Raw genomic sequence first — 17,320 nt, 5'->3', positions numbered from 1 at the left:
TGTCACTGGTGGTGTGTTCTCTTGCAGATGAAGATCCTGTGCACGCCTGAGACGTTCAGGGTGGCAGTGAACAACATCCCCCTGTTTGAGTTCCGTCACCGCATCAGAGAGCTCAACCAGATCGACAGAATCAACATCTTGCATGATGTCGTCCTCACATACGTCAATGTGGAGACACTTCCTTAAGAAATTCAGCTTTAGCCACACAGATGAACGCATATATACGACTGTGTGTTTATGCAGCAGAGATACATATACGTAGATTAATGGTGTGACACATACTCTTACGGTATTTACAGGCTACATCTTGGGGGTAACGTTTCAGTTAATGTTTAGCATTATGCTCTAAAATGGGATAAATAAGCATGTTAGTTGGTCCTGTGATGTGTAAGGTAATGAGCTGAGCTCATTGTTTAACAATAAGGAATACGTCCTGTGCCACAGCACTAATCACTTCATGCACAGAGGCATTTGATTTTCTGTATAGATGCTACTGCTACTATTTTTATTGTAGACAATAACATAATCTATAATATGAAAGTCCTACTAACTAATAGATAACTGAGAACTATGTATGCACCGATGTTGGAAAAAAACGGCAACACTGGTTCATGATTATTACCTCTCGATTAGTATTAACTGTAGAAAAGCTTTAATAATAAATATACAAGGGTCCTAGTGTAATCAAGTCCATGTTTTTATTGTGTTTTGTTTTAACAGATCAACACTATGAAACTGTATAACAGTAAAATAAGAGAAATTCTCTTTCAGAGAAATAAAAAAATCAGCACAAACGTATAAAAGGAACTAACTGGATGATCGACTGTGTGATACATGTCGACAAGCAATCGTTTCACCAAAGTTACAGTGAGTTTTACAAGGAAAACACCATCAGCTACCTCTGTCAACGACTGACAGAGGTAGCCTGAAAAGCTCTTTCCTACAGTAAAAACTCAGTGAAACCATTTCTGTCCTCACTCCTTTAAGCCCAAACGTTAGCATTTTTACCTCAAGAGCAGCATATTGTTAAATTATAGATATTGTACCAGACCCTTAAGCTAGCATCACATTTGGGTCAAGGCTTCAACTTCCACAAAACAGAACAGCTACACAGACGACGAGGCGGAATTTTGAGCCTGGATATTTATACTGGGAACAAATAATGATTAGCTTCATCTTATGGACATAATTTTTTTTTAAATTCAGTAAAAACTAAAAACATCTCAGTACGTTTCTATCCACATATATTTACTTTGCTTAAAAAAATATTACTCTCATCCAATTACTAACAGTTTAATAGCAGAAAAAAATAAATAAACAAAAGTTGTGTGTATAATTAACAAAAACTGTGGCATATTTTTTAAACCCATGTGGTCTTCTAGTTTTGGACTACCTCTGCTCTTCACGTGACTTCATCACCTTTGTCCCTCCAGTGTTTCCCTATAAAACATTCACTTAGAAAAATTCAATTAGATAGTTTAAAAAATGCTCCACAGACAAAGGAGAGCAACAGCAATGTGAAAGTAAGGCAATAGAAAAAAATATATATATACATATATACATACATATATATATATACATTACATAAAACATATTACATATAATTAAACATATTACCCAATATATATAAAATAACATATACAGATATATATATATTATATATAATATATATATATATATATAATATAATTATTGACACATTTAATTATTTATTTATTTATTATTCATATATATATATATATATATTCTAGACAATAATACTCAACATCCATTTTCCAAATGGTCTCTGTGCAAAAAAAACAATTGTGCATTTAAGAGTGCTATAGAGTCTTCGTCTCTCTTTCTCCTCCTGGTTTATGGGCCCTGCAAACATTAGTCTATCTCTTCAGGTCTTGGTGTCTAGTCTCTTTTCTACAGACTTCACCAGCAGCTGAGCGTACTGCTCCAGCAGAGCCAGGGCCTTCTCTCCGTCACAGTTTACCCCTGGGGGCCCTTCAGATTGGGGTGAGGAAGGATGAGGCAGAGAGTCCAGCTCATCCTTAACTGTAAGCAGCGCCTTGGACAGGATGCTCCTCATCTCATGTTGATCTTCACTGGTCTGTTGGCTATGTTGTAGTACCTGTTGTTAATGAACACATGCATATAAAGTAAGTCAGCAATTCAAACTTCCAGAAATTAAAAAGAAAGCCAATGATGGAGTGAAATTGGTAGTACCCTGAACGACCACTTGAGGCTTGCCCAAAAGCAGAGTCAAGTCTCCATGCCGTTTCATGTTAAAATACTCAATTTTACAGAAGAAATAAACATGTTTTCCACCCGATAGAAAAAGATTGTAGTTCTTATAGAGCACTTTCCCTTTCATAATAAAGTGTGAATGTTTTTATAATTCACCCATTTAAAATCTGTTAAGCATTTAATATGGGCTACTTTGTAGCTACTTTGAATGGCAAAAGTAGCTACACCCATCTTATTCACCATTTAATGTACTAAAACATACACTTTATTTGGTAAGTATATATTTTTTAAAATCTTTTTTTTTCACTAGGCCACCTACACATTACACCAACAGGAGCTGCTCCACCCTGGAAACCCATGAGCTATGAAGCTCCGAGCACACAGTTTTAGTGCTGATGTTAATGACACAGGAGTTACTGAGTCAGCAAAGTGCTTGTGGTGACTTTAACAAAATATGTGCCTCAGTACTCAGCAACCCCGCTCTATAACACTTCCACTTTACAGTAATATCACATCATGTAGTATCTGGGAGGGAAGAAATTTCACAAGCTAACTTTTTGCATAGTGGCATCCTATTACAGCATCTCATTTAAATTTTGTAAACTCTTGAAACTCTTTTTTTCTCACAAATGTTTGTAAAAGCAGACTGCATGGCTAGGTGTTTGATTATATACACATGTGGCAGTGGGATTGAAAACACGTGAATTCAAAAATTAAGGGTTGTGACCAATGTTATCTATATAGTGTACCTTCCAGTGTGGCTTGCTGTATAGTTTACTGTACTAGCATCCCATCCAAAAAGTCCCTGCTAAGATTTAGGTGAGTTAAATTCTACAATTTTCTGTGTTCATTACTCAACCCTAATCAGCAGGTATCTGGATCCATGCGTGCACACTTACACTTTATTGATACTTTATTGATACCCTAACCCTTGGTTGGATAATAGATTGGGTGGCAGGCTAACCAAGCTAACATGCTAACCAAGCTAGCTAGCATTAGCTGATAACAGTTCACCCTCTTGTTTAAATGTGGTCACTTCTGACTATATGTAAAAAACAAAAACAAAGCAAAAACAACAAGGTGAAAGCCATGTTGAGAATTTTAAAATGGGTGGCTTTAAAATGCCCAGACACACGTCTTTTATGCAGTCAACAGGCAGCCAGGGGCACACACAGATGGGCAGTGCCTTTATCTCTTCTTTCGCTTCATCAGATTATAGATGTTTGCTTTTCCCCTTTGTCTTATTCTCTCTCTGTTTCCTGCTTTCTATCAAGTTCTCCATCCACCCACCATTTTCATGCATTCATATACACAGATGCACACACTGACCGTAGTGTATAACATGACAGTTTTCCGCAGACTGCTGTGAAGGTCGGTAACAACCTGCCTACAAGTTTCCAAGGTGACTGAGCGATCTGCAGAGAGAGATAGAGAGAATGAATTTCAAGTACGGCACAGCATGCAGAAAATCAGCACCAAACCCAGGAGCACAAATAGCACAAACACAAGCGTGCGCTGTTATCGAGCGAAGTAGGAGAGCGGTAAACGTTGTGCAAAAGGTTGAAGAGCATATAAGAAAGAAAGAGGGAAAAGTTGTTATCAGAAAAGAAACAAACAGGTGAGGAGGTTGCTGCAAAAAGCTGCAGAGCTGTAACAGTGTAAACTAAGAAAACTGATTTCACAGTTTATATCATCCAGCAAAACACAGTTTCAGGTACAGAGCTGCTATCACTTAATGCCATTTAAGGTTTCTGTGTTTTTCAAATTGAAATGAAGCGAAAAGAAATTCCTGGCCTTTGAAAGGCGCTTATCATTCAGGGAACAGCCGGGAGGGAAGTATGACGAAGGGGATGGAGTTATTGTAAGATTCACCAGAGCACTTTAAAACTATTAGACACCTTTTATTTACTGAGCGAGTGAGCAATGTGAGGAAAACTCTGCACTGCCCATTAACTGAGGCTTTGTATTTGACGTCACAGCAGAGTCTAAGTAATATTCAAATTCACCTGCAAATTTCCCCAGATAATGGAAAACAGTACCTGGTGTGCAAACATGAGGCCATAACGGAAAACCTTCATCCTTTTCAGGAAGTACAAATGTGCAAATTTTATGAAAATCATCCATATTTTGATACTAGAGGGAAGCAAGAAGAGGGCTGAAGACAAAGAAGCTAAAGGAATGAAAGTAACAAAATGTAACAAATATAAATGTAACAAATGTAACAAAAAAAGCAGGTATTTAAAACTTGTTGTTCTGTCATGTGTCGTCCTTGTAAAGGTCTAACTGGAAGCAGGCAGATAATATGAGACAGATAAGACTGACAGGCAGTACTGAAAAACATCAGGGGACGTAGCAACAAATAAGAGGAGGGTTGGTTAAAGAAGTCGTGGGAGGACAAACCTGGCTGTGGGCTTGATGTGTGGGCCTGTTCAGGCACCAGAGGGCACTCTTTAGCTACAGCCACCTGACCTGGCTCCTTGGCACTGGGAATAAAAGCCAGAAATGTAAGTCAGTTGCAGTGGCAGTACTAATTCTTGTATATAAGATACCCAGAACTGAACAGATACAATGAACAAATACTACTGCAGCCAACTCATATTGTGTATGAAGCAAATAACTAGCAATTTGATGTGCGACTGTTAAAAAACATCTAGCAAAGTCTTCACAAGTGATGTAAAACTTCACCTCTCAGAAACAGAGTCCCTTTTCTGCTTCACAGGCATGGAACATGACAAAGAGGAATCCAAACTTAGAGACAGGTGCCTGCCTAATGCTGAAAATAACAAGATAAAATCACGTTCAAGCACACAGTTAGCCGATCAGCTCCTTAGCTCTGTGGAGACATCAAAAAGTACACAGCTGGCCGGCGTTCTGACCTTGTTTGTTTAGGGGAGTAGCTCTATGGTGACATCCGGGGTCTGTTGTAGGAGTAGAAGCCCTGCTGATATTTCCAGACCAACTTGAGCTTGGCTTCACCTCCAGGCACAGGCTGCGTCGAGGGCTGAGCGGCTGCTTAGGAAGTGGGATGCGAGAAGGAGGGACGTTCTGGCTGGCTGTAGGATGAGGTGGAGTCAAGGAGGGAATGTTTGATAGTGGAAGGGAATCTTTTGACGACGCAGACGATGGGAAAATCAGGACAGGACATGAGGCGAGCACGGGAGGCTCAGTTTCTACCTCCACAGACGACCTCCTCCTCTTGGAGAAAAAGGGGGATCCTGGTGGGGTAATTATATGGATGGCATCTCCAAAAGAGGAGGACCGGCTTTTTGCCACAGAGCTAGCAGTGGCGTTCATGTAAGAGTGCTGGGGCTTGAGTTTAGGGCTCTCCCATGGAAGTGGGGACTGGGATGACTGTGGGGACCCAGAGGAGTGTGAAGAAAAGCACGAGGAAGGTCTGGGAGAGGGTTCATTGAGGAAAAGCTGCTGAGGTCTCTTGTGCAACTCCCTCTGGTCACTAGAGGGCAGAGGGGAGGAAAGAGCTGCAGAAAAAGACAGTGAGAAGATTAATATGACTAATTCTAAGAAAGTAGAATTAAATTACACGTGCTAAAGTGTTATGAACTGATTCAGAAGACTACAAAGCAGTTACTTTCAACTCATGTGGGAAAATACACTGATTAATTTGGCAAATTTCAAAGAAACTGTAAGTCGGCAATGCAAATTATGTTTAAATACACTCTTGAGGCAGATTAACTTTCTCACAGTTGCCAGCGGATGGAATTACTGTAGTTCACTGAAAAATCCGACACAAACATTACAGGAACCACAGACAAATAAATGAGTGAATTGAAACCGGATCAAACGTACAGCGTGTGGCCAAGTCCTGGGCAGAGCGCGATTTTTGGATGCACGTCGTCCTGTCCAGCAGCAGCGAAGCTTTGGGGGGAGGATTAGAAAACCTCCAGAGGTGGGACCCTGTGGTCGTCTTATTCTGGGGTCTAAGCGCAGGAGGACTGCTTCTCTCCTGAGCCCTGCTGAGACGCGATACAGCAACTTTACCATCTGTTCACGGCACGCGTGAGTATTTTAGTCACATGACTGGCAGGAATAAAGCACAGTGAAATGTCTGCTGTTGTGCTGACATAGCCTTGTGACACAGCATCTATCCCCCCATGTTGTTAATACTGATCTTTTAGAATCATTTAGTGACTTTTATGCTTTTCGCAGATCCGGTTTTGCTTCAAAAATGAAACCCCCATGACGCCTCTTAATGTATGTGCTTTCTTCTTACTTTGGCCCTTGAGCTTTCCCAGGGGACACGGGACTCTTATTTTCTGCGTTCCCGCTTACGCCATCTTCCATCAAGGGCCGCACTTTTGACACCGGGGGCTTAATGGAGCGGCCGCCTTGTTCCTTCCCGTTCGCTTTGGCAAACAGAAGCACGTCTCTGCGCAGAAAGGTAATACCGGGTAAGAGAAGCAGATAAGTGAGACACACATTATTCCCCTAACGTATGTGCAGATTGATATTACTCTCAGGTTTGTAAAGTCAATATGAAGCCTCATCCAGCAGTCAGTTAGCGTAAACTTTAAACAGGAGGGGGTTGCACTGCTTAAACAAGATATACCATGTGAATTAGCGAGCTTTAGATGTGCTGGTAGGTGGATTTGGAGACTTCTGCAGAGAGCCGCCTCTTTAACAGTAGCTTAGACATCATTTAGCCCCCAAAATATGAAGCTGTTTACACTTATACATCTCCACCTCCAAGAATAAAAAAAGAAAACAGTTTCCTGCACAAAATCACCCGTAGAGGGTTAACAATGTCACTTTAAACTGACAGCTTGACTAGACAGGGAAAGTACACAGCGGCGTGTGAGAGTCCGCATGGGTTTGTAATTATAGCTGTTGAATCCACATTGGTCTGAAGTGGTCAGGCAGTACCGGTTATTATGTCCTCCGGCCAGGAAGCGTGAAGACATACTGAGCCTCGGGACTCTGCTCTGCTCAGCTGTGGATGGACATCAAGAAAAAACAAAAAGGAAGACAATTGAGACAGAGGCAGGAAGTAGAAGTGAGACTGAGAGGATAATAAGTGTTGACTGTGTCTGAATTTGCACGTGAGGTCATTTAAAGACGTCTGGGAAATAAAGCAATAATTCTTTTCTCCATGTCTGGAGGTGTTAGCCACAAACAGGCTATACATTAGTCATAACTAGACATCAAAAGGGTATCAATCTTCTGCCCCTGGCTCCCAACAACAAAGAGAATAAGGTTATTTCCCTAAAGCTCAAAGCACGCCTGCCTGTGTGTTCTGTGTTACCTGTAGTGCAGCCCTCCGACAGCGTCTCAAAGTTCTGCTTGAGGAAATCCGCTCGATTGCATCCGCCACTGTCCGTTATTGTCCTGAGAGCCTCGTCCATGCTCGTCACCCCTTCCCTTCGCTCCTCGTCCACCTCCTTCTCGTCGTTCTCCTCATCCGAGTTGTCCTCACTCAGATACTCTGCCTCTGCAGGATCTGAAAGCGAAAGCAAAATTAGACGCAGCAGAGACACAAGTATGACAGAGAAACCAAAGTCTTCAGTGGCCTTGATACAGCTTTTACACACAGGGAGGGGGGCAGCAGGTACTCTGTAATCCTTAAGAAATAACCAGCCTGGTAGTTTTATCTGACATTTCTCTTATCGAGCCTCGAAATAAAATAAAATAAAATAAATAAATAAAATCCATGTCTCTCTGCACGCCCAAATCCCTCTCTGCAGGTATGAGCTTCACTGTACATTGAAGAGATATTTTAAAGCTCCCCTGGACATTTTAAATCGTGATTTTAAATCCTGCGTTTGGCACACTTCAGAAAGAAAACCTGAGACTGAGCACAGGCAGGCAGAGAGTACTGCAACATGAAAAAACCTCACAACGTGAAGAAAGCTCACATTTTTTTTAGCATTATAAATATACAAAGACCTCTCAGTTATGCTGCAGCATCTGGTCTGGCCTTATGGACTGAAAAGGACGGAAAGCCGATTATGAGGGCGGTCAGGAAGCCCGTTCTCTCACTCCCTTCACATTCCTGTGACTGCAGCAGCAGTTTGAGTGGTTTATGCTCATGTTATGCATTTTTCTTTTTTAGTTTTGTTACATTTAGTTTTGATGTTGGATTAGCTTAGATCAGATGTGGGGAATTAATCTCCCCAAGGGGGCGATATGAGAAACTGGGACTGTTTTTGAGGGCTGTAACAGGGATGTACACCAGGCTGGTCAGAGTGGCAGCAGTTTAGTGTTGCTGATGGTTTATGGTTAGACTTTTCCTAGTTTTCTTTTGCTTTTTGTTCCTAATTATTTATTAAAATTTGTGGGAACTGTGTGGCTTATTTCAGTTCTGTAGAATCTCTTACAGCGTGGAGATAGACATACTGGGGGTTGTAACATATTTTTAAGGTGTTTAGACTTCTTGTGTTAGTTTTTGTGTTGAAAAACTGCAAAATCCTGATGAAAGTATGTAAATAATGTATGTATGTTCTCACCAGGGCATAAGCATGAATGCATCTAAAGCAGACAGTCTCCTGTCATGTGCTACTTGCTGAAAAAGTGCAACTTTGGACACTGTGCTTTACACAATTTTTTGGAGTTCAGAGCTTTTGCACAAAAGACTCTTTTTTTGTAATGCTGCATGCATTCAGAGTAAGACCTTACCATCCAAAATATGATCTGGGCTGGACTCGCTGCTGTCATAATCCAAAGAGCAAGCGCTGTCTGGGCTGCGGCTGTCCTGGCTCTCGCTACGGATCCCTCGTCCTTGCATCCTGCAGTAATCGCTGATGTAATGGAATCACCGACGTGGGAGCAACGAGGAATGGGGAGGGGGGGTGCAGAAAGAGAGAAACAGCAAACTGAGAATAGAAAAGGACTTTTGTTGTCTTGCAGTGGCATTGCAATCAGTCGGGCAAAACAATGCGTAGCAGGCAGAGGTTTACCTGTCCAGAGGACTTGTGTCGTCCTCCTTTTCCTCAGGATAGAGCACATCTGTCCCCTTGGTGTCCCTGGAAGTGTGCGAGGACAGCCAGTCGGCGTCCGGCCAGGGTTGATGTCTCCTGGGTCTCTCTCCCATCTGCAGAAAACGGGCAGTGCAATTATACACTCACGGATCCACACAAGCAGCTTCCTATATCTCCCTTATAGACAAACAGAACGTACCACAGGCTCTTGGAGGCCGAGCGAGCTCTGCCTCTCTCTGTCATGTGGGGGGCAGCTGGGGTTTTTCTTCGGAGCAAAGGTTTCCAGTTGCGTCAGGTCCAGCATGGATTTAACCATCACTTCCAATGAGCCCATACGATGAGACCAACGCCTCCGGGGACGCTTTGAGGACTCAGGGATGACTTGGCTGATGACTCCATGCTGGGAATATACATTATACACAGCACAGTACAATTATTCACCCTTTCCATCACATTTGTTGCTATGGAAGAAACTGTATGGCATCATTAACACACAGGGATGCGGGGTTTTTTCCATTTTTGTTTTCTTTAATGGAACAAACAGCAAATACTGCATGTTAGGATGCTTTAGGTTGTGCTTTCTTAGAATAGTCCAAAATGATTTATTTTATTTAAAGTCATAACAAACATCTACCTTTGTCAGCTCCCAGTCCTGTCCTTCATCTGAGCCTCCTGTTGCAGGAAGGAGCACAATGATTACAAAGTTAATAAAGGAAGTCAGTTTAAAACAATTTTGGTTGTTTTCCAGATTCTGCTGCACTCTGCAAAGAAGCCGAATGTCAGGGCAGTGCACCAATGGAGGATTGTCTACCTATTACTAGACCCTTTTGACCTCATTGATGTAAAAAAAAACAAAAGCAGTTACCGCTATGTTTATTCATGTCATCAATTATCACACAGTACCTGTGTCCTCCTCTTCGTGGCTGCTGGCGGAAGAAGAATGGGTCGCGTTGTCTTCGGGGTCATTGGCATCGTCGTTCGCCGCTCTGTCGTCCTCCTCGTGTTCACGGTCGCTGTCAGAGGACAGACCCCCCAGAGCGGGAGCGCTGTACACCTCACGCCTGGGTAACACAGCGAAAGAGTCAACAAGATGAATATTCTATCTGTGTTGCCATGTCATTATACGCGAAGGGAATACATTCGCTTGAGGTGGGCTCTTTATCATCGGCGCTGGGTTCGCGGAAAGAATGTACTCAATTAACAGGTGGAGGTGTGCTGGTGTCGTCACCTGAGACTGGAGGTTTTGCTGGGTGGTGTGTTTGGGTTTTCTCTGAGCTGGTGCAGCCTCTCTCTCATGGTGATTGTCAGCTCCGGGGACAGCCTCCACACAAAGATGCAGCTGGGGGAGATAAAAGCATTAAATATTCAAGATTTCATTTCAGCTCGGAAGCATCTGCAAACACATTTCCACAGCCATTTCCTACAGCTGCAGCGGCAGAAGATTGCTTCGGCCTGGGTGCAAGGACATCACTGAGAGGCGGTTTCTCACCTATCTCCCGATACAGAAATCAAATGCCGGCAATCGCTGGTAAACTTAATCCCAGTGACGATTTCTGCCAAACAAAAACAAGAAAAAAAAGGCTTGTTAGCGCTCATTCTGTTCTCTGTCATTGTGGTTAGATTTATTCTGTGATAGCTGCGTTACCAGAATGTCCAAACATAGTGGCCACACACTCCCCGGTGTAGAAGTCAAAGATGCTGATGGTTTTATCGGAGCAGCTGGTGGCCACGTATTGACCAGAGGGATCGATCTGAACCTGCCACACCCAACACAAAAGAGCCTTTTAGTATCTCTCTCTATATATGTGTGTGTATATATATATATATATACAGACAGAAAGAAAAAAGGTGTTTCAACTGTGGAGAAAAATGTTACCCTGAGCAGACTTCCATCTTCACTCAAAGATCCTTTATAGAGTTTTTTCTGTTTGCCGCTGCTGATGTTGAAAATCCTGCAGAGAGAAGGAAGAGATAAGCCCCGGCGCCTTTAAAGAACACGTTCCTAGCGAAGCTCGTGTATCTTTGAAGCCGCGTGCCCTCGCTTACCTGATGCAGCGGTCCTGACAGCCAACAGCGGCGTACTTGCAGGTGGCGTCTACGTCCATGTCGTAAAGCGTGGTCTTCCTCACCATGTGGTGAGAACGCCTGAACTCTGTTCCTTTGTTGGTCTGTGAAACAGAACAAGACAGTGTCAGGCCTGCGCTGGAGGAGGGTAGGGAAAATATCAGGGGTATTTTAGCAGAATGCATGATGTGACTTTTATTCTGAACGTGCTGAACTCAATATAACCTGCAAAGAGAAATATGTGCAGCTTTACAGTCATTGAGCCAAGTCTCCAAAGGCTGCAGAGATCAGCTTGACTCAGGATCAATATCTGCATATTAAAAGGTGGGTATAGAGCTAGTTGTTGCGTACAATAATGGAGTTGGGAAAATAGACTGAACATGTTTGGCAGTTAGAATAGGTCAAGGTTTAGACCACAGAGAATCAGCTTTTGTGCATCACTACCATCATCATCATCATCATCATATAGACATAGTCAGAAAAGGGTACTCTTTGCAGCTCATCCTTGAAAACGGCACAGAAGAAGCTCATTTCTGCTCTGCCGGAGCACAAACCTGTCACAACAACTTTCTAAAATGAGCACTCCATAAATGTCTGTGCGCCAAAGAGAAGGTTCACTTTAGACTAACAAGCCCTTGTTTACTGCGCTCCGGAAAAAACAAAACAAAAAAACAACTTAATGTTCTGAGTCACTGCAGTGGCCTAAATCTCGTCTCAAGTTTATGAAAAATGCTGTAAGTGGCCTGCTAACCCAGAAGCAATTCCAGAGCAAAAGAATGTCGCCTCCTTTTTTTTCCTCTCTTTTTTTGTATTTCATAGTTATACAACTTGTAGCACAAACGCTCCTTTTGTGGTCTGTGCTCTAGAATTGCTAAACAGATTGTGTTACCATTGTGCCAATAAGTGTGACCTAAATGAGAGGAATTAATGAAAAAAAATAAGTCAAATGCAATGAAGCTCTTTGTGGCCAGAATGAGTTATTCAGAAGAATATCGCAGGCAGTACTTTGACGAAGTCAGAATAGCTGGTTCACTGTTTCCAGTCTACAATGAGGTGGCTGTTTCCTACCTTGTTAGCATTTAGCAGCCTGCATATACATTAGCTTTAACATTGGCGTTTGGCAGGAGTTTTTTGTGTCACTCATGCTTTTGCGTGTGTTTGTTGGGTAATATCCAGCATCTGATGTTACCTTGTGCGCTGTGCGGAAATAGATGCTCTTGTCTGCCCCACAGCTGATCATTCTCACCTTGTTGTCATTGGCTAAAGAACAAAAAACAAAAGCATTTAGTCATCGTGTCTTCATGCACGTTCAATCATCCAGGCAAGGAAATCCCAGAAAGTTGATTCTGTTCATCTAGACGGAACGTTTTCAGTAGGAGAAATGATTTGTGCGTGAAAAGTGTGAGAGGATTACCCTGCCCTCAACACCGACCAAGTGTGTCAGTGTTGAGGGCAGAAACATGGTGGCGCCGTGGGTTCCCCAGTTTCACCCACTGTGGCCGATTTGTGTATGGAGGAAGCAGAAAAGAGGACTCTACCATCCTACCCGGGGACACCACCGAGTCATCGGTTCACATATGTGGATAACACCTGGGTGAAAATCAAATCTCAGGATGTCCCACAATTCTGTGATCACATTAACTCAGTGAACAAACACATCGAGTTCACCAGGGAGGGTGTGAAAAATGATAGGTTAGCTTTCCTAGACTGTGAAATTCCTATCAGTAATGGACAACATTTGAAAGTCAATGGAAACAACCTCTGGCCAGGCGGATGGCAGAACACAGGCCAGGACTCCACAGTCTATTTACATCTACAGGCCAGTGGCCACTCTGTCAGTGGACAGGGAGGAACAGTAGTGGGGAGTCAAGGAGGCTATTTACGTGAAAAAGGAACGACCATCTGTGAACTGAGGGGGCCTAAGGGTACATTGTTCACTATTTTACAGTGCCGTGATTACAGCTATACCCCAACTCTCTGTGAATAGCACTCATGGAGATTGATCAATGGTCGTGACAATTTGCATGTTAATGATCATGAAACTGACCTCACAGCCCATTGTTAGTCAGTGGTGCTGGTGTCAGTCATTATGCAAATGTAGTGTTTATGAGGTTGGAGAAGCCTGCAGACAGCTGAGACTGAGAAGCCACATGAGCGATGCAACGTTTCTGCCACTGAAAATGCGACATCCAGATGAGCGTTCCAGGATTTAGTCATCTTTTCATTCAAAAAATTGAAACCTGACCACAGAGACACCCTAATATTATATAGCAGCTTATTATACAATTACACTTTGACCTTTTTAGTATGAAACTTACTTTTATGTTACCAAGATAAGGTTTTGCATGTTGTTTAAGAAGTTAGCTGGTTAGCTGAGCAATCTTGTCTGTTGCAAAATGGATACAAAGCTAAAGCTGACATCCCTGCACTTCCACGTAAATAATGCAGAACTAGAGACGGAAATTTAAGCTATATGGACAAAATCACCTAAACATTACACCCACAGGAGCTGCTCCACCATGGAGACCCATGTCATAAAGCTCAGCGCACACAGTTCTTGTGCTGATGTTAATGCCAGAAGAGGTTTGGAGCTCTGCAGTTATTGAGTTAGCTTAGTGTTCTGGCATCTTCTATGCAATATGTGCTGCTACACTGGGCAACCCGCTCTGTATCTTTAAGTGGTGTTTAGGGGTGAGAGCCGCTGTGGTTTCTAAACCACTTTGCAGTAATACCACTAATACACACATTTTTTTGACTTGCTGCAGTGGTGGCATCCCATTAAAGTACCAGTTTAAAATGACCCGCTCTTTCATAAATGTTTTTGAAAGCAGGTTAATGGGACTGAAAAAAAATCTTTGAATTTCAAAGATTAAGAGGTGTGGCCCAGTACTTTTTGTCCATACGGTGCATAACTCGTCATTTCTTTCTCTACATGGAAAACAGCTGTAGGCCAAATACTTATCCTTTTTCTGCCCACTGACTCATCATTTGCAGACATGACCACCATGCAGAAATACACCAGAGGAACTCAAACCCAGCTAGACTCATCCCTAGGGCAGCATTTCTGCAGTTCAGCTTCTTCCAGCATGAAGTAATTGGTAGCTTAAAAGCTAAGCTTTCAAAGTAGTTTGCCCCAAACTGCCTATTTTATATTAACCCACTATTATCAGTAAAAGAATTTTACAGTTCATGAAAAAGTCCAGAGACAGTAGATTAGTGCCTCTTCAAAAATCTACATTTGAAACCGTGACAGTAAGTGGTGCAAACATTTCATATCGGCTGAAGAAGAGAAAGCAAAGTGCAACTGAAAGGCTTTGCTCAAGCAACCAAAACTCCACCTGAATACACACGTAACCGTCATTTATTATTGAAACAAGTCGTGCGGCGTGTGAAATAAAAGAGGGACTTTGTGTGGGGCTGAGCGGAGATGAAAGCGTCGGATTAAGGAAAGATTAGCCGTCAGATGTTGACAGCTTCTCAAGTGTCTCACCAGCAAAGCGGACGGCTGTTATGGATGAAGAGTGTTCGTCGAGTGTTTGCACCAGACTGTAGTCGTCTTCTGCATCCAAGACGTGGATCAGACGATCCCTGCTGGCTGTGGCCAGCAGCTTCAGCCCTGAGAGAAATCAGACCACATAATCACCTATTGTATTCACAGCCAATGTGCAAATATTCTCCAAGCGTGTCATCATTATAGTAACTAATACAGTCTCACACACACACTGACCTGTTTCTGGTTTACTGTATTCGAGGCTGAGGATCTCAGCATCATGGGCTTCCACCTTAAGAATCTCCTTCATGCTGCTGAGGTCATGAACCCTGCAGAATATCACAGTTTTAGGACAGAGGTCACGTCAGTCTGTCATCAGCCTCAGCCTTAGTCTTCTAGTCCTACCTCAGCATGCCATTGCGATCTCCAGATGCCAGGTGTTTGCCGTCTGGGCTGACACAGATGGTCCTGATGCCCGTCCTGGTTTCCGCTGTCTGTCCATCCCCCGACTTGACCTCTGAATTCGCACTTGTTACACACTCTGAATCCAGCAAGGTGCTGGTGTTCCCGTCGATGTAGATTATATTCAAAAGATCCTTTATAGAAATGAGGGAGACAGACAGTAACTCTTCACAGCTGTACTTGAAACACAGCTGAAGAGAATACGGATCTTGGAAGTCAACCTCACTTGGCTCAGGATGTTTGGAGAATGAGTTTGTGTCCAGTCGTCCATGCGCCACACTCTCACGGTGTTATCAGCTGAACTAGTGAGGAATGCGCCTGATGACAAACCAGAAGCCACTTCTTCTGGAACATCAGGAAACACCTGGGGAGTAGTGACAAAAGGAGGAGGTTCAGTTAATAATAAACTAGATGAGGGTAAAAAAAAAGCACGATTTTAAAAAACAATTAATGCTGTAAGTTAGATTTCTAGAAATGCAGTTTCACTATGCTGTGAATTGTCTTACATCGACTGTTATCACCAGTTTCAAGCTGCCAAATTCTGATGCACAATGTTCAGTACAACAGCACAACAGCTCCAAGTTTCCCAGTTTTGTTCGTGTAATGATCCCCAATGTGCCGCAAATTACTAACCGAATCAATAGGTAGAATCCAATCTGTTGTACTGCTGTAATCCTATTGAGCCAGGAGGCTTGAGAAAACACACTGAACATCTCACAGCTTTTAAAGAGGTTATATAAATTCACTTCCTCCTGCATGCATTTACCTCCAGGTCCCAGACACAGGCGGGATGAAAGAGGGCAGAGTGCACCTTCCCCACCCGCTGCACATCTCTCACGTCCCACACATACAGGCTGTGGTCATTATATACACAGCTGAGCCGGCAGCTGACGGGGTCATAGGTAACGGCAACGGTGTCTGGGTAACGGGCATCCGCTGTGGCGTTGAACAGATGACTGTGGGAATGAAAGGTTGGGACAACAGGAATAGATGTTTTCTTTGTAAAAATCCGACATCCTCGAGAATAAGAAACATTTAGACGAGACTCGGGCTTGCACTGCTTGAGACAGAAAGCTCTATTAATAGAGCTCACTTGATCCTGCAGTGGATCAGTGCTAAAGAAAGGCCGAGTTACTCCTGAGCTCTTCCTCACCTGGCCTCAGTCATGGAGGAGACGTCAGAGCCGAGGGGGTGCGGCCGAGGCAGCGTGCACACAAAGTGCAAGTCAGCGGGTCTGAAGGCTCGCACCGTTCCATCGGCACAGCCGCAGAAGATCATGTGTTCAGACAGAGAGAGCGACTGAGCCAGCCCGGTCTGCACGGAAAGACACACGCCAGATAATCAGCTCACAAGTCATAGCTTCATAGTCTTTCTGAGAAAATGGTAAACATTTATATTCATTCAAGTCTGAAAAATTAAGCTAATTATGCTCCTGCAGATAATATTACATCATTGCTTTGGCTGAGTCCTCTGCAAAGGTTACAGAGGAGTAGAAAAGCAGCCCCGTTGGAGCTTTTCCAAACACATCCTGTACCTGTCCTTGCTTCTAAAGCTTCTAAGATCCTTTTCACCCGTTCAATAAACACGTATGGTTACTGACCTAAGGCATTTGTGCCTGTACTGTACTCAAATAATAACTAAATGAACATGCATGTTAGTGCTGACTGAGGCCAATACCACATAAAGAACAAATATGTTACATTCAGCTACCATTTAATAAAAACGAACAGTAGTGGCAGTTAAGAGTAGAGCATTTTTTCCCAATATTTTGCTTGGCGATACTGTAAAGATTCAGGGAGAGCAAATATCATCATATATGGTATCTAACAGTCCCGTCAGGACTCTTGCTGCAGCATTTTGGATTAGCTGAAGGCTTTTCAGCGAGTTTTTTGGACATCCTGATAATAATGAATTACAGTCGTCCAGCCTGGAAGTAATAAATGCATGAACTAGTTTTTCAGCGTCACTCTGAGACAGGATATTTCTAACTTTAGAGATGTTGCGCAAATGGAAGAAAGCAGTCTTACATATTTGTTTAATATGTGCGTTGAAGGACATGTCCTGGTCAAAAATGACTCCAAGGTTCCTCACAGCGTTACTGGAGGCCAAGGTAATGCCATCCAGAGTAAGAATCTGG

At 42.9% G+C, this 17,320-nt stretch overlaps 2 protein-coding genes across 4 annotated transcripts in view; one reads left to right on the top strand and one right to left on the bottom strand.

The window, feature by feature from the left end:
• Positions 1 to 1,522, top strand: part of LOC102299936 (galectin-3) — a gene marked incomplete at its 5' end in the record, with an annotated part of 9,060 nt that extends 7,538 nt beyond the window's left edge. For both annotated transcript variants that reach the window (XM_005917691.3, XM_005917690.3), the window contains 1 exon segment: positions 28 to 1,522. In XM_005917691.3, the coding sequence (XP_005917753.1) occupies positions 28 to 186 (159 nt within the window). In that variant the 3' untranslated portion in view covers positions 187 to 1,522.
• Positions 1,523 to 1,773: 251 nt separating this feature from the next.
• The window catches only part of LOC102299440 (mitogen-activated protein kinase-binding protein 1), a 23,212-nt gene continuing 7,665 nt past the window's right edge, over positions 1,774 to 17,320 (bottom strand). Inside the window, exons 8-33 of one of the 2 annotated variants that reach the window (XM_005917688.3) lie at positions 16,337 to 16,497; positions 15,950 to 16,139; positions 15,410 to 15,547; positions 15,127 to 15,317; positions 14,959 to 15,050; positions 14,722 to 14,847; positions 12,421 to 12,491; positions 11,214 to 11,335; positions 11,044 to 11,119; positions 10,813 to 10,924; positions 10,657 to 10,720; positions 10,396 to 10,506; positions 10,071 to 10,228; positions 9,802 to 9,839; positions 9,367 to 9,567; positions 9,147 to 9,280; positions 8,866 to 8,987; positions 7,496 to 7,690; positions 7,117 to 7,183; positions 6,467 to 6,622; positions 6,043 to 6,209; positions 5,112 to 5,714; positions 4,921 to 5,008; positions 4,636 to 4,718; positions 3,565 to 3,650; positions 1,774 to 2,119 (exon numbers count right to left, since the gene is read on the bottom strand). In XM_005917688.3, the coding sequence (XP_005917750.1) occupies positions 1,886 to 2,119; positions 3,565 to 3,650; positions 4,636 to 4,718; positions 4,921 to 5,008; positions 5,112 to 5,714; positions 6,043 to 6,209; positions 6,467 to 6,622; positions 7,117 to 7,183; positions 7,496 to 7,690; positions 8,866 to 8,987; positions 9,147 to 9,280; positions 9,367 to 9,567; positions 9,802 to 9,839; positions 10,071 to 10,228; positions 10,396 to 10,506; positions 10,657 to 10,720; positions 10,813 to 10,924; positions 11,044 to 11,119; positions 11,214 to 11,335; positions 12,421 to 12,491; positions 14,722 to 14,847; positions 14,959 to 15,050; positions 15,127 to 15,317; positions 15,410 to 15,547; positions 15,950 to 16,139; positions 16,337 to 16,497 (3,786 nt within the window). In that variant the 3' untranslated portion in view covers positions 1,774 to 1,885. The remainder of the gene's footprint in view (positions 2,120 to 3,564; positions 3,651 to 4,635; positions 4,719 to 4,920; positions 5,009 to 5,111; positions 5,715 to 6,042; positions 6,210 to 6,466; positions 6,623 to 7,116; positions 7,184 to 7,495; positions 7,691 to 8,865; positions 8,988 to 9,146; positions 9,281 to 9,366; positions 9,568 to 9,801; positions 9,840 to 10,070; positions 10,229 to 10,395; positions 10,507 to 10,656; positions 10,721 to 10,812; positions 10,925 to 11,043; positions 11,120 to 11,213; positions 11,336 to 12,420; positions 12,492 to 14,721; positions 14,848 to 14,958; positions 15,051 to 15,126; positions 15,318 to 15,409; positions 15,548 to 15,949; positions 16,140 to 16,336; positions 16,498 to 17,320) is intronic. The other variant, XM_005917689.3, reaches the window with a different exon arrangement.

Source organism: Haplochromis burtoni, unplaced genomic scaffold (assembly GCF_018398535.1).
Source record: "Haplochromis burtoni strain Fernald_Lab_line unplaced genomic scaffold, NCSU_Asbu1 Contig_28, whole genome shotgun sequence".
NCBI lineage: Eukaryota > Metazoa > Chordata > Actinopteri > Cichliformes > Cichlidae > Haplochromis > Haplochromis burtoni.
This window is presented reverse-complemented; position numbering and strand designations above follow the sequence as displayed.